Source organism: Engraulis encrasicolus, chromosome 5, assembly GCF_034702125.1.
Source record: "Engraulis encrasicolus isolate BLACKSEA-1 chromosome 5, IST_EnEncr_1.0, whole genome shotgun sequence".
Classification (NCBI taxonomy): Eukaryota; Metazoa; Chordata; class Actinopteri; order Clupeiformes; family Engraulidae; genus Engraulis; species Engraulis encrasicolus.
In genome coordinates, this window is record NC_085861.1 from 7,688,911 (window position 1) to 7,710,228 (window position 21,318).

The 21,318-nt window shown below is 47.0% G+C and overlaps 1 protein-coding gene and 1 long non-coding RNA gene across 2 annotated transcripts; one reads left to right on the forward strand and one right to left on the reverse strand.

Moving 5' to 3' along the window:
• Positions 1-872: 872 nt before the first annotated feature.
• LOC134448915 (uncharacterized) lies at positions 873-3,284 on the reverse strand. Its single transcript, XR_010034867.1, has 4 exons — positions 3,120-3,284; positions 2,793-2,889; positions 2,073-2,236; positions 873-1,845 (listed from the first exon to the last, which is right to left on the reverse strand). It is a non-coding gene; the product is annotated as an uncharacterized LOC134448915 (long non-coding RNA).
• Positions 3,285-8,874: 5,590 nt separating this feature from the next.
• Positions 8,875-11,529, forward strand: LOC134448779 (uncharacterized). Its single transcript, XM_063198437.1, has one exon. The coding sequence runs from the start codon at positions 9,073-9,075 to the stop codon at positions 11,527-11,529; it is 2,457 nt and encodes an 818-aa protein (XP_063054507.1). The 5' UTR covers positions 8,875-9,072.
• The last annotated feature ends 9,789 nt before the right edge of the window (positions 11,530-21,318 follow it).

Genomic DNA, 21,318 nt, shown 5'->3' on the forward strand with positions numbered 1-21,318 from the left:
CTGTGCCCGGGACAAAGTGATCTAAAAGGGCCCCCCACCCAATACATAGACTACATACAATGTAATGAGGACCCATTCCAGGGGCCTCATTTATCATCAGTTCGTAGAATGTCTTCTACATTGTGTCTTATGAGTGAAATTTAGAATGTTCGCAAGTACAGAAAAATCGGGAATTATCAAACGTGCGTTGGCTGCTCCTACGCACACGTCTGCATGATAAGTCCCACACCTTCCAAATCACTGTGCACGCACACATTTGGGGTAATTTGCATCCCGAAACGCCTCCAAGTAACCATATATGGTATTAAAATATATTCAAATGCCATGTTAATTCGAAGGCGCCACCCTGTTTGGACACACATGAACACACGCGCCAGTCGAAGTGCTGGCGGGAAGTGCGGAGATAGAAACATTTCCGCGGCAGAAGTGGAGGTCCTGTCGACAGGAGGAGGACAGTGTTTCAAAATAAGTAATAGAAGGAGACACACATGGACGAAAACACTGTAAAATAGCACACTGTCATACTCCATTGTCATTCAAAGCAAACTGTACCTTGCACGGTCAATATTATTTGCAATTTCGCGTTTCTTCGCACGCATGGTCTGAGGTGTGCGTAGATTTAGGCACATTTCTACGTTCAAGTACATGTTCATAAATCCCACACTTTGCTCAGGAATGATCGCACGCACGCTTTACGCACAGATCTGTGCCTAAGAACGCTTGATAAATGAGGCCCCTGGACCCCTCGTCTCACTGGGCCCAGGTCAACGGACCCCTTTTTCCCCCCCTTCAGCTTCCCTGCATGTAGGCCACATACATTGCTGAAAGAAGTGAACGAACGAGACAGGAATGAAATGTGAAAATTTATTTCTGTTTACTTTTACACTATGAAGTGTGAACGGTCACCTCTCCCTCTCCTCATATTCAGAGTGCATAAAACAGCACTCAACTGTGTGGTCTGTTGATAGCCTGTGTAGTACAGTAGATTAGACTCAATTTTTTGACAAAAATCTATGGAGGGTTAACACAAAGTTTGAAATTGTGTTTGACCAGTCTCCAATGTGCATTTAACTAATAACTAAAAATAAGGCATTGACATTAAATACAGACTGATACATACAATAAATACACTCACACAGACACACAAACAGTGTGCAATTAACATACTGATGGACAATAAATACACAAACACAGTGGACACACACACACATGGCAGGAGGAGTTCATACAGGTGATGTGAAGATGCTGTATACAAGGTGCAATGAGTAAAGTGTAAGTGGCATGGTGAAAGAAGTGTTCATGGAATATTCTCTCGTGTCCTTGGTTATTCATGTGGTTTTCTTCAGTGCGTTGAGGAGTCTGATGGCTTGTGGAAAGAAGCCGTTTCCCAGTGTGCTTTTGCAGCACCGCATGCTGGGCTAGCGCTTCCCTGATGGTAGTAGGGAGAACAGTCTGTGTGCTGGATGAGTTGTGTCTTTATGATGTTCATTGCCCTCTTGGAACAGTGTGAAGTGTACAGATCCGGAATGGCTGGTAGGGGTGATCTTATGAGCTTTTCTGCTGTCCTCACCACTCTTGACGGCTGCCATGCCAGACAGAGAGGCTGCTGGTCAGGATGCTCTCAATGACACCCCTGTAGAAGGTGGTGAGTGCCGTTGTGGGGAGGTCGGCTCTTCTCTCATCCTTCGCAGGAAGTGGAGTAGTGTCTGTGCCTTTTTGAGATGGTGGAGCCATGTGGTGCAGTTGGTAGAGGAGGAGCGGCACAGTGGTTGGTGCTGGGTTGATCAGGTTCAGATCCGAAGTTGCTGGTGTCATCAGCCCTCCCTCTGAAAACTGGCTCCGTGCCTGTCAAAAAAAAGGCATGTTAATGTTATGAATGACTATTAAGACAAAAATAACCACCCCTTATCTACCTACAGAAGGACATGACATGAGCACGTGCATATGCTTGTGCACATGCCCCCACACACACTGCTACTGTCTTAAAGTTTGGTGCGCGTGCATGCATGCATGCACGCCTATTCTCCCCCCTTTGCCTCAAGTCAAGTGTGCGTTTTAGAGGTTGTCCTCACCTGCACATGTGTGAAGAGCAGGAAGATTGGAGGTTGAGGATGAAGAGGCAGGAGGTTCTCCTTGTGAGCGGCCGTGGTCCTGATGCTGATTGCCCATCACCATGCTGTGGCTCATCAAACCCATTACCGGCATATCAATGCTGAACAGGAACGACTGCTTCCATCTGCACGCATGCACACACACACGAGAGGGATACATAGAATACACTACATAAAAAAAAAACCACACCCATCATTTTAATGCAGAACACCAGGCTGAAGATACACAGCTTCTGGCCTGTGCAGGGATCACTACAGTGCCAGTGTTTTGTATTATCCTCTATACATATTGCAATAAACTAACACAGCACAGAAAGGAATTAATGAATGAAATACTTATTGGTCTAGTGCAGAACAAAACAGATTCAGTGTTTTCGAAGAGGGGATGTCTGCGCTTCAGCCTTGGTGGTGCTCACCGTCGAGGACAGCAGTATAAAGACAAGCTGGGCTACTTCACAGTGACTAGACCCAGAGATGACTGGAGCACTCAGCAACTTTTTTAGAGGTTTTTTATTTTGGTGCACAAAATGACTTCCTCAGAGTGCGCCGTGCGCCGAAACGTCAGTCATTTTGTGCACCAAAATAAAAAACCTCTAAAAAAGTTGCTAAGTGCTCCATCATCTCTGGGTCTAGTCACTGTGAAGTAGCCCAGCTTGTCTTTAGATTCAGTGTTTTACTCACCACTGTGTGCAAGTTTCTGTGTTCAGCTCAGGTGGAAGCCTCCATCACAACATGTTGGTACTGACATCAACCATCCTTCAGAAAACTGCCTCTCTGCCTGTCAGAAATAGCAAAATTATGTTACCACAACAAGGTAGTATCTTAAAAATATCCTTAACCAAAGACAGACAGACACACACACACTGCCACTGTCTTGGTTCTAGGACACACACACGCCCTTTAAGGGTCACATGTATAATGACCGGGTTCTCACTTACTCACTCGCACACTCCTTTTCTCCTACTTTTGCCTCAGAAAATGCAGTGAGTTTTTAAAAATTGGCCTTACCTGCACATGTGTGAAGGGCAGGAAGAGAGGTTGAGGATGGAGCTGCCAGTCAGGAGGTCCAGAGCTGTCCTGGTCCATCACCATCATGTGGATCATCAACCCCAACTTCTTATATCTGCGTGCACACATTCTCTCTCTCTCTCTCTCTCTCTCTCTCTCTCTCTCTCTCTCTCTCTCTCTCTCTCTCTCTCTCTCTCTCTCTCTCTCACACACACACACACACACACACTCACACACACACACACACACACACACACACACACACACACAATTGGAGAACAATAGGTAACGATAAACCCATCCCAAGTAGTATCTACATTATAGCCCATATATTTTGAGAAGTTCACTAAGAGAAAATATAAAGGTTTATTTTTAGCACTACTACATCAAGTCGGTTTTATTTTCAATTTCTTTACATGCACTGGTCAAGAATTGAAATTACGTTTAACACCAGGTTGAACAAATATGACACCTCCGACTTTCAGTGCTATTCTATTCATCTTTGCTTCAAAGAAACACAACTGATAGCTCAGATTATGAAACAGACGTGCACAACGCAGCACAGGAAAAAACTACTGTATAAACACATTTTGGCCCAGTGCTTAATTTGTTTAAAGTGGAAATGAAGCAGTGACCTAATATAGGGGTCTATAACACCAGTAAGATAAGCCAGCAAATATATATATTTTTTGAAGTCTGAAATTTAAGCCGTTAATAAAAAAATAAAGCACAAACACGTAACGTTTCTGTTAACGTTTCCAGCCAACAGCGGGTGACGTCACGCGAATGGTAGTCTCCTATTCTAATGCTGTTATGATAGTAGTGAATTAAACATTTGGGACTTGCGTGGCTGATTATGAGCTTATTTGCTTAACCCAAATGAAGCAAGAATACGTGTTTGGGTGGGACAGAACAAATATGAGGCATGAAGGCAGACAAGACATCCCATCACATGAACCACAGGTAAACAAGCAGCTTTTTTTTGCTAAGGTGACAAGTCGCTAACACATTTTGGTATGAGCCAACATGATCACTATTCATAATCGTGCGATGTCGTGCAATGTTGCAGTTCCCTACCTTCATCTTCCGATGATTTCGCCAACATTTTCCAAGCACCTGAATTAGGCTACTTTGACATCTCCGTGCCCACGTTTATCGGTGTTATCCAGTCAACAATAATCCAAGGCAACAACGCTATTCCAGCCAGTTTGAGGATGCATCCGCGACATCAATAACATAATAATTTACTACAATATATGCAGCTACTTTAAGCATGCCATAACTTAATGTAGGCCATGATAGTTTAACGTGTCATTTCCCGTGGCATCAACTTCAAATCCCCAAAGCTCCTCCAACTCCGAGAGCGAGACGAGAGAGGGGATGGGATAGCCACACACACAGGCTGCGTCCCTTCCCTTCACAAAGCTTTCCAAACTTCTGCCAATTTTGCAAGTTATTTTCTATTAGGCCTACTGAATTGAACCACATAGCCAACTTAAAGACATGGGCTTTCAGATTAGCGTCCAACAATGCAGGAAAAAGACGTTATTGGTGACGGTCTGTCACTACAAACCTATGAGATCGAGCAGCCCCAGTCCTGACTCCTGTCCTATGGCAATAGAGTCCGACTGCGTCCTGGAGGACAGGGGGCGTGTATTTAGAGGGGCGTGTATTTAGAGGGGCGTGTATTTAAGGCAGCCCTGATTGGTCCGATTCACGACGACGTCTGACGTCATTGACTGTCACATACCTACCGGCGGTAGACGGCAGTTGGTGGCTAATGTTAGCTTAGCCTACTTTGTCAAACCGGGCTTTATGTTCCTCTCGTTGCAACTTATAATGTTAGGGCTTACAATAGAGTTTTGGTACCGTTTTCTCTGCTCTTATCGGTATCCAGATACATTCAATACATATATAACTGCTCCTTTGGGAATTTCGCGGCATTTTTGAAAATTATGCTCTGAGGGCAGCTTTACCGCACATCGGTAACGATATGACGCATTAACTCGCTGCTCTGAGGGCGTCTTTATTGTCTACATGGTAATGCTTAGCAGCGCATGTAACCCTGCTCTTAGGGCACCTTTTCTGCAGGTTCAGGGCATATTTGATGCACACATGTACCGGTAATTCTGCTCTTAGAGCACATTATAGAGCGAGCACATAGATAGCGTTTTGTTTCCTTGGAAACGGACGCGGTTTATGTGTTACGCATACGCTATTTGACTCGGTTTTGCACTATTATGGATGTATTTCTAATCTTGACATGTTAATGGACAATCTATGCGAATTTCATAATGTGTTTTTATGTGATATGGGAGTAAATGTGTTTACATCCCGTCTGGGATTTGTTAAACTAGCTGGCCCGCTAGTTAGCTAGCAAGTGCTAGGTCTCTACACTACATCATGTGTCAAAAGTGGAAAGATTTGCCGGCACTTAAGGCTGTGGATATAATAAACTGATCCTTGGAATGTTTTCAAAATGTTTTGCTTTGACAAATTGCTGATATTAAACATCCAAATCCTGGTGTTTCTTTGTTTATGCTTGGGCCATTGAGACAGATCGATTCTAATATCTATTACTTACTTGCTAGCTAACTAGCGGACTAGCTAACAAATCCCAGACGGGCGTACTGTTAACACATTTTACTCCCATGTTACATAAAAACGCATTTTGAAACTCGCACAGATTGTCCATTAGAATGTCAAGATTAGAAATGCATCCATAATAATGCAAAACCGAGTCAAATGACATACATTTATCGCTTCGTCAGTCTGTCTGGCTTCATCTCCGTTCCGTTTCCAAGGAAACAAAACGCTATCTTTAGAAAAGTAACCCCGCTCTTAAAGTAGGCTACCTTCGGATTGGTAGATGCTAGGAAAATACCGTTTTCAGTTATGGAGAGCTGAGGTTCTCAGCTTTTAAACAAGACCCATGGTGTGTCTTTAGGTCTAATTAAAAAATATTCTGTGTCAGATCGAAAAAATGAAGTTTTGAATGGGTTTCAATGGCTCCAAGTCAGGGGTAGTCCACCAGCAGCGGTCGTCGTGAATCGGACCAATCAGGGCTGCCTTAAATACACGCCCCTCTAAATACACGCCCCTCTAAATACACGCCCCCTGTCCTCCAGGACGCAGCCGGACCCTTCTCTCCTATGGTGGATGCAATGGGTGGATGGCTGCAGCTATCCCACCATGCTCGTAGCAAAGGCTTTTTGACACAAAGTGATAATGACACTTGGCATTTCTCTTTCATCTGATAGTAGGTATATAACATAGAAAACCCAGGGACAATGTAAAATGAACCCCTCGTCCTTCTTCAATTTTACTGCCACGATTAGAGTCAGTTAGCGCTGTAGTTAGCACACGCTAACGTTAAGTGAATGGAAGGCTACATTAGCCACCAAGTTCTACCATTCGCGTTACGTAGGCGGCGAACATGGCTGCGCCCTTGTGGCGAAACTCGGTAATAACATGTCATTTTTCAGCAAAACTACTTAAAAGTGCAGTTCAATGAACATCCATTCGTTTATGAAAATAAATAAGCCGCCAAAAAATGATAATAGTTGTCAGTGCTTCATTTCCACTTTAAGGGTAAATACAGAATAATTTCCTGATAGCTCGTGGTACAACAAACATTTAAAACATCCGCGTGTCATTTGAAAGGGATGTCAAAACTTTCTAACGAGTAACTAACCACGAAACTGTTATTAATACGGAGATCATTTCGTGATCACTTTGTGGCAAACTTTATGATATTTAAGCAAGCAAGCACACAATCCGATAACCATTCGAAAGAGCGTCAAAACGTTTATGAATGAACTTTTCGTAGTAGGCCTAGTTAACTTTTATTCTAGTCTGGCAAGCCCTTAGTATCCTTCATCTCACCCTTGTCATGTTACCTACGCTTTGTCTGCCCATAACTTAGTACTGTACATTATGACAAATACACAAACAACATCTGAAACAAACTTACGAAGGGAGGCCTGTTAGCTTGCCTCAAGGAGGTCTACATAAGCATTGGCTTGACTTGAAGCTAAAAAACATTAGCCAAAACCGATAGTTGGTGGGCCGAGGTAAATGTTCGCCCTCCGGCTGAAAGTCAACTCGTAAAGTAACCGTTATGTATATTCATGCATTTATATCAAAATCTTACCAACAGTTGAGTGATCGCTGCAGCGAAATCCATTCCGTCGTTTTAAAAAGTCCCGCGCGGCGCTTGTGTTGTCATTCGGCAGCATGTCACTGACTTCAACAGCCAAAGGGGCGTTACTGTTAGGGCGGTCTAGTAAGGAGGAATGGGCGTAGCGGTATTACCTGGACAAGACGCAGCTGGACCATATTGGTTTCTCTTGGGGCTTCGGGATGGTCCCATACGGCAGTGTCTGAAAAGCCAGCTTCGCCGCACTGCCACACTGACCTATGAAGACCTCCGGAAGGAAGCGCTGGAATTGGAGTTGGACCAACAGGAGACTGACGAACCGCCTGCGAGTGTGGCCGCAAGCAGCACCTGTGCTCCTGCCCCCCCTGCTGCATCCGACTGGAAACGCGAACTACACATGGAGATCATGAAAGATGTTAAGGAGCAGATGGCAGAATTGTCCAAGACCCTGCTGGAGGAGATGCGCCGTAACCGTCCCAGTCTCTTGCCCCCGCCCAGAGGAAGGTCTTACTCGGAAGGAACCAAGGAGCGAAGACCAACCCGACCGAACGGCCCCCGATTCCAGTGGGATGAAGAAGGCCGGCCAATCTGCAACCGCTGTGGAGCAGTAGGACACATGAGCCGGGACTGCACAGCACGACGCCCCTCTCAGCCGGATTTTTAGCTTTACCGGCCACTGTGGGTCAAGTGGCCGGGGCCCCTTCAAGCGACCCCTCACCCAGCAACCGGGATGCCCTGATTGGACAATGCCCCGTCGTCCGAATCCAAGTTGATGGCAAGGAAGTCCGCTGCCTAGTAGATACTGGATCCCAGGTGACCCTCTTTTCGGAAACCCTGTGCAAAGAAATCTTTGACGACCAACCGTTGCAGTCAACTGGGGCATCCTGGCTGACCCTACGAGGCGCCAATGGCCTCGATATCCCCTACACCGGCTATGTGGTCGCTAATTTCCACGTGCAAGGGGTCGCGGTACCAGCTAAAGGGATCGTGGTCGTCAAAGATCACTGCCTCGGCCAACATCGAGCGCTTCTAGGCATGAATGTCATCTCCGCCTGCTGGGAAGAATTATTCAAGAGGGGCCCTGTTTCTCCGCACCCTGCTAAGCCAACCCCGGGGTGGGACCACATCCTCGCAGACTGCCGCCGTATCAGCCATGCACAGGTTCAACAGGAGCGGGAAGACACTGCCCGGGTGGCCTGCCGCTACGCTTTAACCATCCCTGCCAACAGCGAAGCCCTGGTCTGGGCTAGAGTGCCAACACGACCCCCTGGGTCAACGAGGTGGGTCGTAGTGGAGCCCCATCTGGATGGCCAAGGGGTGGAGGTTGCCCGTTCTATCGCCACCAACCACCGAGGTAGAGTTCCAGTACGAGTGAGGAACACCAAGCCCTACCCAGTCCACCTATACCGTCACCAAAGACTGGCAAGAGTCACCACTGTAACCCCACCGCAAGTAATAGAAGGCAGTGATGTCTGCTTTACTCGGGTGGAGCCTGGGGTGGTCGAAGTAGGTGTTGCACAGGTCTCCCAAGAGGCGGAGACAGTAAATGGGGACCCACCTGAACACTTGCGCTGTGCATCACTGCAAGGAGAAGGGCTGGAAGAACAACAACAACGACAACTCCAACAGCTGCTCATCCGGTGGCAGCATGTCTTCTCCACCCACGATGAGGATTATGGGTGCACCGATGCAGTGAAACATCGAATCCCCACCGGTGATGCAGCCCCCAGCCGCGAAAGGTACCGTCCGGTGCCGCCCACGCTCTACCAGGAGGTTCGTACCCTGCTCAAGGGCATGTTGGAGGGAGGCATTATCAGGGAGAGCAGCAGCCCCTGGGCTGCCCCAATCGTCCTGGTCCAAAAGAAAAATGGCAGTTGGAGGTTCTGCGTAGACTACCGCAGGCTCAACAGCGTGACTAAGAAGGATGCCTTCCCCCTGCCCCGGATCGAAGACTCGCTCACCACCCTGTCCCAGGCGGCCTGGTACTCCACCCTGGACCTGGCTAGCGGCTATTGGCAGGTACGGGTGGAGGAGCCAGACAGGGAGAAAACGGCCTTTACGACACCCTTTGGGCTCTTCGAGTGGGACAGAATGCCTTTTGGCCTCTGCAACGCACCGGCCACGTTCCAGAGGTTGATGCAGCGGTGCCTCAGCGGGCAAATGGTGGAGTCCACACTTGTGTATCTGGACGACATTATAGTGTTCTCCCCAGATTTCTCCACCCACCTGCGCCACCTTGAGGGGGTCTTCCAGGCGATGGAGAGATATGGCCTAAAACTGCGGCCAGAGAAGTGCCAGCTCCTCCGCCAAGAGGTTAAGTTCTTGGGCCACAGAGTTAGCCACCAGGGGGTCTCCCCAGACCCAGACAAGGTGTCCGCGGTGCAAGAGTGGCAGACCCCAAGGACCGTCCGTCAGGTGCGCTCCTTTTTGGGGTTTGTGGGGTACTACCGGCGCTTCATTAAGGACTTTTCAAAAATCGCCAAGCCGCTGAATGCACTTCTGGGGGATGCTGGACGGCCCCGCGGCAGGGGGTCTCCGTCTGTAGCCTGGAGCCCCGACTGCGACTCTGCTTTCCAGCGACTGAAGGCTGAATTGCTGCAGGCCCCCATCCTGGCGTATGCAGACTTCTCTCTGCCTTTTATTTTATATACAGACGCCAGTAATGCAGGACTGGGCGCGGTGCTGGCCCAGGAACAGCAAGGGGCTGAGAGGGTTATCGCGTACGCCAGCAGAAGCCTACACCCCGCTGAGAAGAACGACGCCAACTACAGCTCTTTTAAGCTGGAGCTCTTAGCGCTGAAATGGGCACTGAGCGAAAAATTTAAAGATTACCTGTGGGGCGCACAGGTGACTGTGGTGACGGATAATAACCCCCTTGTCCACCTCCAAACGGCCAGACTAGGGGCGGTGGAGCAGCGATGGGTAGCCCAGTTGGCTAATTTCAACTATCAGATCCGCTACCGGCCAGGCAAACAACATACTAATGCAGATGTGCTTTCCAGGCCAGAAGACTCAGGAGGGGTTGCTGCAGACAGGCACATACCCACTGACTCCCCACTGGAAGAGGGTCTGATGGTTGGAGTCATCGAAGCGCCGGGGACGAGCAGAGCCACAACACCCGCCAGCTGGGGCTGGGACCCACGACGGTGGCGAGAGCTGCAGACAGCTGATCCCAATCTGCGGGTGGTCCGCGGCTACGTGCAGCGCGAGAGGTTGCCTCCAGCCCCAGAGAGACAAGCACAGACACAGGACGTGCGGCAGCTACTGAGCCATTGGCGTCGGCTAAGCCTGCGAGAAGGGGTGTTGTGCCGGGACAGACGAGACCCGGGGACCCAGGAGGTCGTGAAGCAGGTAGTGGTACCCCGGAACCAGGCACAGCCCCTGCTGGAGGCCTACCACACCGACCTCTTCACCAAGTTTGCCTGGGCGATTCCCACCCTCGACCAAACCGCTGTCACCACCGCCAGAGCGCTGTGGAGCAACGTGTTCCAACCATTTGGCTGCCCCGAGACTCTGCATTCGGACCAGGGTCCCAATTTTGAAGCCAAGGTCATGCAGGAGCTGTGCCAGCTCTACGGGTGTCGGAAGACCCGAACCACCCCATACCATCCTCAAGGCAACGGTGGATGCGAGCGTTTTAACCAAACGCTGCTGAGCCTGCTGGGGACTTTGGAGGTAGAGCAACAAGACCGCTGGGCAGAGTACCTCCCCTCCCTAGTGCAGTCCTACAACAACAGCGTGCACAGCAGCACCGGCTATGCTCCATCATTCCTGATGTTCGGGAGGCATGTCCGACTACCCACAGACCTGCTTCTCGGGACCACCCAGACCGAAGAGGGCCAGAGTACAACTGACTGGGTGAGTCGTCACCATCAACGCCTGCTGTATGCTTACGAGAAGGTCACAGAGCACTTAGGTGCTGCCGCAGCAAAGAACAAAAGGTTGTATGACCGTACTGCCCAGGATGCACCCCTGCTACCGGGGGAGCGGGTCTTGATTCGGGACCACCAGCGCCGCGGACGGGGGAAGCTGTGTGACCGCTGGGAATCCCAGCCTTACGTGGTGGTCGGCTGCCCCCGACCTGACAGTCCGGTGTACACAGTGAGGCCCGAGGGCCGGGCTGGTCCTGACCGAGTGCTCCACCGTAACCTACTCTACCCTGCCCCAACTACCCACAAGTGCGGCCCCCAGTCCCCGAAGTACCAGAGGCGCCGGCGGCACCCCCTGCACCCCTCCTGGGATGGGCTTTAGCCCCCGGTGCCCCAGCCCCTTTGGTAGATGAAGATGCCCCAGCGGAACCGAGACGCTCCCAAAGGGAGACGCAAGGAAGACCACCCGACAGGTATGGCTCCTGGGTATCTCCTGATAGGTCCTAAGGGACTAGGACCTGAAAAGAGGGGGAGGGTGTCACCGGGGTGACTACACACAATGGGGCGGAACTAATATGTGTTCCCCGTTTCCTTTAGGGAGCGGTTTCGGTGTAGCCATCCGGAACAAAGATGGCGGCTCACTGTCCCAAAATGTAAACACGGCAGCCAGCCTAGCAAGGCTAATGGTTTATAATTGTGCCCTGTTAATTCATTATTGTCCCAATGCAGCCCAGCTGGACAGGGGGAGAAAATTCGCTCCAACGATTGGTGTGTTTGAGAGGGGGAGCATTATATATGCTGGAGATGCGTCTTGTTCGACAGACGACCGGGGAGCCGGACACCACACGGGCTGTGCTTGCAGAGAGGACGGACGACCGGAGAAGACTGCCGAGACGGACAACGGACACAAGAAACCGGGCCTCACGAAGGAGAAGTGGGAGAATATCGACAGCTAAGTAGACTACCCCTGGAGCTGGGTTGTTGATGTGTCGCTACCAGCTGTTAGCTTCGGTGCTAGTCGAGTGGTAGTTGGCTGCTGGGGCTGGTATTCGTGCATCTTTCACCTATTGTGTTCACCCGAAATGTGCATACGAGTTGAGTTTCACGGATTGCAGTGCTGAGAGTTTGAGTTTGTCACGGATTGCAGTGTTGTGTATTTTTGCACCGAATACAGCCTCCAGTAGCCTTTCTCTCGGACCGTTCACCGAAGCTGCCATTGCCGAGCCCTCGGATAAGACGAGACCTTCGGGCGGTTGCAGTTCGGCTGGCGGGAGGGAGGAGCAACGACGACAGCAACGCTAAGTGTCCCCTTTTTCGAGCACTATTATCAGTATACCCTTCAGTTGTGCTGGCTACCTGTTTGCATGATAATTGGGCTGCTCTGTTTTTGAACCCTATTGCCCTGAGCTTGCTGTGCCTTGAATTGTTTGTCAGGACAACCTTTGTAAATCTCACCAGTGTGATCTGCTGTGGTGCTTCCCTTCACTTAACAGCAGCCCCAGGTGCGCCAGCCGCTATCCCCCCCCCGGGCCCTTGAGTGCTATGCCCGGACTACTGATAACTAGCCTGCTCCTGTTTACTAGTTCGACTGTGTCCTACGCTGACCCAACGCTGTCCAGCCACTGACGAGCCCTCCCCCACCACCGGACGAGCCGTGCCGCCGCTGTCCATCCACTGACGAGGTCCCCGCCGGAGGGTGTGCCCGCCGCTACGCCAACGCTGTCCAGCCACTGACGAGGTCCCCGCCAGAAGAGTTGTGCCCGCCACCACGCCAACGCTGTCCAGCCACTGACAAGGCCCCCGCCGGACGAGCCGCGCCGCCGCTGCCCAACGCCGTCCATCCATTGACGAGGTCCCCGCCGGAAGATTAATTGCATGCTGCAAGTTGTCCTCTCGGCATGGCTTGGCAAGTATAATAAACGGTTTTGATACTGATAAATGTAGCCTACTCATGTCTGATTAAAATTGTTCTGCTGTACGGTGCAACTTCACTTCTGGTAGGCCTACCAATCCTATGTCAAGCGTGCCTGACATGATTTTTTAATGTAGCCTACGCTACCCAGTCTGTCGACAGCTTACCAAAACAGAGACCCAAGATTGCCACTTTCTAGTGGTAAAAACAATCTGTCCTTCTCCTACAGACATGTGTTGGGGCTTGTTCGAAAGCTGCGAATCTTAGCTTTTTATAGTTTTTTACGGCACGTTTTTATGTTCTTTCAATCAAAAGTAATTGAACTGTAAGCGGCCGCTGTTTCAAGTGAAAAAATAGCGCTTTCCAACCTTTTTTTTTTTTTTTATCTCGTCATTTTTTCCCGAACAGCCAGCGATCTCCTTAAAGGAGTTATCCGGAGTTGGAACAAGTTTGCCTGATTTTTGCATGTTTGGGATGAAATACAGTCACTCTAGAGCAAAATCAAGGCAAAAGGATGCGTTTTGAGAAAGTTTGATAATATCACGTTAGCCTCGTTAGCCATATCAGCTATGCAATATGAAAGATGCGGGCATCGTTTTTCGGCGGTTACACACATTTCAAAAACACAACATTTTAAAGTCTTGCACAGCTCAAAACAACGTCACACTTACCTCGTAATATGTTGAGGGTATCCACACATAAACCAAAGTGTCCAAAGTCCTTCATGTATTCTTGAAAGGTCTGCAGAATGTGTTTTGTGAAGCTACTACCTTGAGAATATCTAAATTACGGTCAAGACAACTATTTGACACTAAAGCCCACCATGTAGATTGCCGAGTGCGTCGCACCATCAGCTATGATTATTTCCCATAGCGAGTAACATAGATGTGTATAGAAGACTATGGCGAGTAACCACAGCTGATGGTGCGACGCACTCGGCAATCTACTTGGTGGACTTTAGTGTCAAATAGTTGTCTTGACCGTAATTTAGATATTCTCAAGGTAGTAGCTTCACAAAACACATTCTGCAGACCTTTCAAGAATACATGAAGGACTTTGGACACTTTGGTTTATGTGTGGATACCCTCAACATATTACGAGGTAAGTGTGACGTTGTTTTGAGCTGTGCAAGACTTTAAAATGTTGTGTTTTTGAAATGTGTGTAACCGCCGAAAAACGATGCCCGCATCTTTCATATTGCATAGCTGATATGGCTAACGAGGCTAACGTGATATTATCAAACTTTCTCAAAACGCATCCTTTTGCCTTGATTTTGCTCTAGAGTGACTGTATTTCATCCCAAACATGCAAAAATCAGGCAAACTTGTTCCAACTCCGGATAAATCCTTTAACGTAGACCTATAGACATGTGTTAGGTCTTGTTCGAAAGCTGAGATTCTTAGCTTTTTACAGTTTTTTACGGCACGTTTTTATGTTCTTTCAATCAAAAGTTATTGAACTGTAAGCTACGGAAGAGCATTAGTCTCAATCAGAGAGAAATATTTAGCAAATTTCTGAGAAAGAAACTCAGAATTTTCGAGAAAAAAGTCGAATTTTTCGAGAAATAAAGTCGAAAGTTTTGAGAAAAAAGTCGAAAATTTAAAAGTCGAAACTTTCGAGAAATAAAGTCGAATGTTTTGAGATATAAAGTCGAACGTTTTGAGATTCAAAGTCGAAATTTTCGAGAAATAAGTCAGAAATGTGGAAGGCGGGAGGAAGTGATAAGCGCCGCGTTCGGTCAGCAGCGCCAGCAGCAGTGTGGAGTGGACGACGAGAAGACCAGTAAGTGGCTGCTGGGAGGGAGACACTCGCATTGAACTTGGCGGTTCGACAAAACATCATGTCATGGCTGCGGCAGGCAGTACAGTTTATGCCACATTGTGTGATAGGCCGTATATGAGGCGAGAGGCAGTGTGGTTCCTAACAGGTGTGTTGCCTCAGATGTTGTCCGGCTGTGTGGCCCCAAGTATTCGGCTTGTTTAGCTAGTTGCTCGTAGCCTACAGTGTGGTTAGCGTAGAACTAACCCATACATAGGGGCTCCAATTCCACTAAATTGGGCTGCGCCTTCTGACCCATACGTAGCCAAAATCGTGCCGCAATGCCTGGTGTGTAAGCTGCATGTATAGAGTGAATACCGGTATGCGAATGCCTGACGAATATCCAACGTGAAACCAACTTCACCGCGGTCCTTTGAATATGAGCTTCGCTCTGTTCAACCAGACAACTTGGCTACAGTATAACGCTTGGATGTTGTTCTACTTGGAAGACTAAAACTACATTTGTGAACGTGTTTGTTTACTATCATGCAAAGTCTTTGTGGTTTCGCACACTTTTAGGAAGAGAGAAGCTCTAGCCTCTAGGTCTGACAATGATTCGTTTGATACGCAGGAGTCGGACTGCACAACTATTTGTCCAGTTCTAGTCTTGTAGGCTACGACGTAGGCTACTGTCATGCCAGCAACCCTCTATTTGATCATGAGTCGACAAACTCCAAACGATTTGTTTCTCCTTTCCATTGTTAGGCCTATTGTGGGTGTGCTTTGACTTTTATGACTATCTTTCGAAAAACTATATCATACGTGGCGGCTATGTGGTGAAGCACTGACATGAGGTTGGTGGTATTCACAGCTGACCCTGCTGGTCAGAGTCCTGCTAATTTACTGTACCGTCAACGTGACTCCTCGAAACAATTCTCATGCATGTTCTTGTTCGTGGTGTTGTATAGGTTTTGGAAGAGACACGTTTTGCTTCGGTCTGAGACTGGTTCGCTGATGTTGCATGACGTGAATTCCTCTCAGCGTTTAAGGTTCACTTGTAGGCTGAGGCTACTGTTAGGCCTACGCCAACCCTCTATTTGATATCAACATCCGTTTTTAACTGCGTGCTGCGTGTCTTTTTTATTTAGTTCCTTTGAAAATTACCACTACGCCTTCAACAGTTAAAACACTCTCTTTAGTTCGATTTCGTCATGCATCCTTTTCTGAAACAGGCGTACGGCTACGGCTGTCATATCTGGTCGTTGACTGCCATCTACTGGTAATAAAGTGCAACAGCACAAGCACGCCTGCACACAGCCCCTAACAGGGAAAAGACAGATGATGAGAACCAGGGAACAACAAAAAGACAAAACAAGCGGGGAGTAGGCCTACACCGCACACTTGATACGAGTTTTCTCCCTGTAACAGAGTTCAATTTAATATGACTGCACTCTTTGACACTGCCACACGAAGGTGTACATTTGGCTTTGAAAGTGGCGTGGACATTATGGTAAATTGTCTGGGTCAAATATTCTTTCCATAGTTTTGGAAAAGGTGATGGGGATAAGCTAGGTTCATCTCAAAAGTGGTATGGACATGTCCCCACCATCCACACCTAAAATTACACCCATGCGGCCATGTTTACATGATGTTTTTAATTCAGAATTAATAATTCAGAATTAAATAGTTCTGTCTGAGTATTGAATGAAAATGCAATGTACCATGATCTTTATATTACATGATGCTATCATCAGAATTAATCTTTATTAAGAATTAAATTTAGTTAATTCTGAAATGTGTCATGTAAACAAGGCCAATGAAATGTTATTCTGTCCTTGTTAATTGTAGCACATGATTTCTCTTTTCTAGGCTCTCTCAGTGTGTCAGATTTTCTGCGCCAGAGAAGAACCCCAGAACATGAAATACAGAGTTGGAAGAGGACAAGGTAACTTGTTCAGATGACTAATGTCAGAATGTGCTTTTCTGGATATGAATGTGAACATGTGTGGTAATTTAACCCACTAAATGGGGGTTGATGCCTTACTTTTTATTACACTTGTCGCTTGGTAAATGATGTTGTTTTGGAATTAAGACTTCAGGTGGTAGCTACAGCTAATTTATAAGTTAAGTACCGGTAGTACTTGACAGTTAATGTACTGCAATGAATATGCTTGTCAGACAATCCACTAAAAAAACCTTTTAATCCTTACCATACATGGGTTTCCGTTTGTAAATAATCCCTGGCTGCGCAACCCTTAATATTCAATTACACACACACACACACACACACACACACACACACACACACACACACACACACACCATGTTATAAGAGCAACAAACTTACATTAGATTTTGTTTGTGATTTTACAGATCGATGAAGACACAGTCCCGTTGATGGAGGATGGAGACCTGGCAAAGTACCTCTCATCATTTGGGGATCGTCTGGCACTGAAAAACTTCTGCAGAACTGGGACTGCTCTCCAGAAACACAAAATTGGTCTTTTTGAAAAACTTAAGAACAAGCAAAATGAAAGAAAAGCTGAGGAAAACCGAAAACAAAATGCAGAAGCAGCTGGTACATCAGCTCCTGCCAAAAGGCGTAAAGCAACCCACAGAAAAATTGAAATAGGATGGTTGCACTGTGAGGGTGGACATACTAAACAAATCAGAGCTAAACAGGGAGGCGGGACCAGAACGGTACCTATTGGGGTGGAATGTGGGATGGAAGAAGGAAACTCTTCTTTCCAGATGGAATGTCGTCCAAAGGACACGAATCACAGTTCAACTTCGAACTCAGAGACTATAAACAAAATCCTGTACAACAGGACGTTAGTGTGGGATATATATATGACACCTTGTGCATGGCTCGTGTACGATTCTATATCGCAACTACCAAAAAGGATGACACTGCACATGATAAATGTGTGGTGATAACAATTCAGGATGAGGTTGAGGATGAGGAAGTGACCTTTGGTCCAAGAATTCCAGCGGGTGGCGGGGGCGATGATGACGATGATGATGACGATGACACAGTACCCTATGATTTTGATTTTGACCTGCAGCAATCACCGTGTTCTTCCTCCTCACTTCTAGTCATGGACACTCCACCTGATGAACTGTTCTCCACATCTCCTGTATCCCACGATCCACTTCCAGCACAAGCGCCTGTGTCCCACGTTCCACCTCCAGCACAAGCGCCTGTGTCCCACGATCCACCTCGAGCACAAGCGCCTGTGTCCCACGATTCACCTCCAGCACAAGCGCCTGTGTCCCACGATCCACCTCCTACACAAGTGCCTGTGTCCCACGATCCACCTCCTGCACAAGTGCCTGTGTCCCACGATCCATCTCCAGCACAAGTGCCTGTGTCCCACGATGCACAACCACCTGCCACCACATCCCAAGCCAGTGCTACCAAAATGATCGAAATACATCATGGTAATTGCCTAAATGAGTTGATTAAGGAGTTCATGGATCCTGCTGTGCTCACGCAACGATTAAGTTTCAGGAGAATTCTTCCGGATAAAAGTGTGGAGAAGGGGATTGGTGAAGGGGTTGTGAGGGATGTTTACTGTGCTTTTTGGGAAGAATTTTATGATCGTTGCACGGTAGGTACAACGGTTAAAGTTCCATTCATTAGGCACGACTTTAACCGAGAGACCTGGCAAGCCATAGGCAGAATTTTACTTTCAGGTTTCCAGACCTGTCAGTTCTTGCCAATAAAATTAGCCCTTCCTCTGATGGAGGACTTCTTTCATGGATCCGTGTGCTCTGACATCATGGACAGTTTCCTGAACTTTGTCAGTTCGCAGGACAAGGCCATCTTGAAAGCAGCACTTGAGGATTTTTCAAAGGTGGATTGCGATGAGCTCATGGATGTGCTGGAGGCATATGAGTGCAGAAAGGCGGTCAGCGCCGACACGCTTCCACAGATCCTGGAAGAAATCGCCCATAAAGAGCTCATTCAAAAACCAAGGTACGTCATGGACTGCTGGAAAGAGGTGACGAAGAGAATGATCAGCATTAATGAGCTGCTGGCACACTATGATGCACTCAAACCCACTCCCAAGAGAGTCCAGGGCCTCCTGGAATTCGAGGACGTCACCACTGCAAAGCAGCGGGAGGTGGTAAATCACCTCAGACGATACCTAAGAGAATGTGACGACGAACGTCTTGGAAAATTTCTGCGGTTTACTACAGGCAGTAATGTCATAATTTGCAGCAAAATCCAGGTTATCTTTACCAAAATGTCAAACTTCTGCAGAAGACCCATTGGTCATACATGTGGATGTGTGTTGGAACTGTCAGATAGTTTTGACAACTTCCCAGAGTTTAGGTCGGAATTCAATAATGTCTTAGACAGCAACATCTGGGTAATGGACATTGTTTAGTCTTCTGATGTTTGCAGAATGCCCTGTTGCATGCATTATTGGTCAGATGGTTTCATATGTCTTTGGAAACAATAAGTATTCTCTACTACTGTAACACAGCAAATTTTACAGGTGTACTTATAACATAGCTTGACCTATGTTAAGTTCAATATAGTTTAGCAATGTTCGTTGAACTGAAGTTAAAGTCTGCATTTCAGCATGACTGCCTTTCAATGGTTTTTGAATGGATTTCTTTTTTTAATCATATGTGAATGTGTGCTCAAATAGTTAAAATAACCTACCCACCAGGTCATAATTCAGTGCTGTTTTAGACCGCAGCATCTTGGTAATGGACAATGCCTAGGCTTGGTGTTTGCCCTGTAACACCGCTTAATTGATTTTACCTTTTTTGTTTTTAAAGAATACAGGTGAACTCTGGATGTATTATAATTCAAGCTATTTGTTAATTGAACTCATGTTAACATTATGCATTTTACCCTGACAGCTTTTGATTTTGTTGGCTTCTCCCATGCACATTGCTCTTGGAAATGTTATGTGCACAATTTTATATTCTGGAGGACATACATAGGCATATGCATTGATTGCACAACCATTATTCATGTGTATGAACTCGTGCTGTGTTTGCAAAAATTCATTACCATTAAATACGTTATAACTAGTTTACATTTTTTGTCTTTATTAAAATGGTCATAGACGATACGTGTATGTCTAATTGTAAAAGGTATTTGTTAGCCATTCCAAAAACCAAGTAGAAACATTTTCAGGAATATCACAAGATTGATTGCAGTAATGAAAAAAAAGAGAAAAAAAACAGAGGCCTACAAGGATTATTTTTTGATAAAAGCAAAGCAATGTAAGTTCAGTTCAGTTGGCCAGCCACAGCAGCACGGGCAGCAGAGGAGATGGTAAACCAGAGCACAGCAGCTGAAGTGTTGTGATGGTCACAGCAAGTGATGCATCCAATCTCTGGCAGTGGGCACAGCAGAGTAGGTGAAATCCTCAAACATTATTTCGTATCTCCTCTCGTAACCGCGTGTACAATTCAGCAGCTTCAAACGCATCATTAGGAGTGTTCCATCCACTTTCTTGCATCAACAATGTGCACAGGTCATAGACCGTTTCATCACACGGCAATTGACCCTTGGGTGTGCACTCTTCTTTACACAGGTCAACCTCCTCTTGATTATATAACTTGAGTCTGTCCTCCCCACCGTAAATCTGTGGTGCTGTGTACAGTAGGATTGGACGGCCCCCACTCTGACCCCTGGATGGAGCTGGTCTGATCCTATGGGTATTCCATGTCTGTACAACCTCATCCAGCTCTTTCTGCAGGAAAAAAGGGGCAAATGAAAAGGAAATTAAAATGATACAATACTCCACAGATCTGTTCATTAGCTCAGTATGTCTAGTGCATGTTACAGTATCTGATGTCAACGTGAATTTCATGCCGGTTTTACACAAATGCAGTTCTGGGTTTCTACCTTGCTACTAAGAAGGCACACTACACTACATTTTATTGAAATTCAAGTTGGTCAGGTCCCAACGTGCCTTATTTCACGTCAAAGCACCCAGATGAAGATTCATCTACAGCCACAGATTGCCACTATTGTGTATGACAGGTTGATCTGATAGGCCTATCACCAATATACTGATCCAGGATCAATGTCAAAGTTGTTGGTCCATTGTTACAAGTAACCAGTCGAGGATAATATTTTTTCCATGTTTACGCTGTGCTGTTCATGAGAAAATGTGCTTAAAGAAAAACAATTCCTAACCCAAACCGTTAGTAAATGCTTGTTTTATTATTATTATTATTATTATTATTATTATTATTACATCACACTTGGATGATGCTTTTCCCCCCCAAAGGCTGTTTTATCCCAAGTAAATGTCAAGAGTGGGAGGTGAACCTACAGCCTTGTTAACCTAGAGTAACACCCTATCCACAACACCACAACTAGGTTGGGAAGGTAAGACATAGGCCTACCGGTACTGATTTCACATTGCATAGGCCTACAGAATGACGCCATCATTCACAAAATGATTCCTGATTGATTACTTGTAACAATGATCCTGGACCAACAACTTTGATGGTGATGCTGGGCCA

Excerpts from the sequence above, each read along its gene's own strand:
- LOC134448779 (XM_063198437.1), top strand. The coding sequence starts at position 9,073 with ATGTTGGAGGGAGGCATTATCAGGGAGAGCAGCAGCCCCTGGGCTGCC.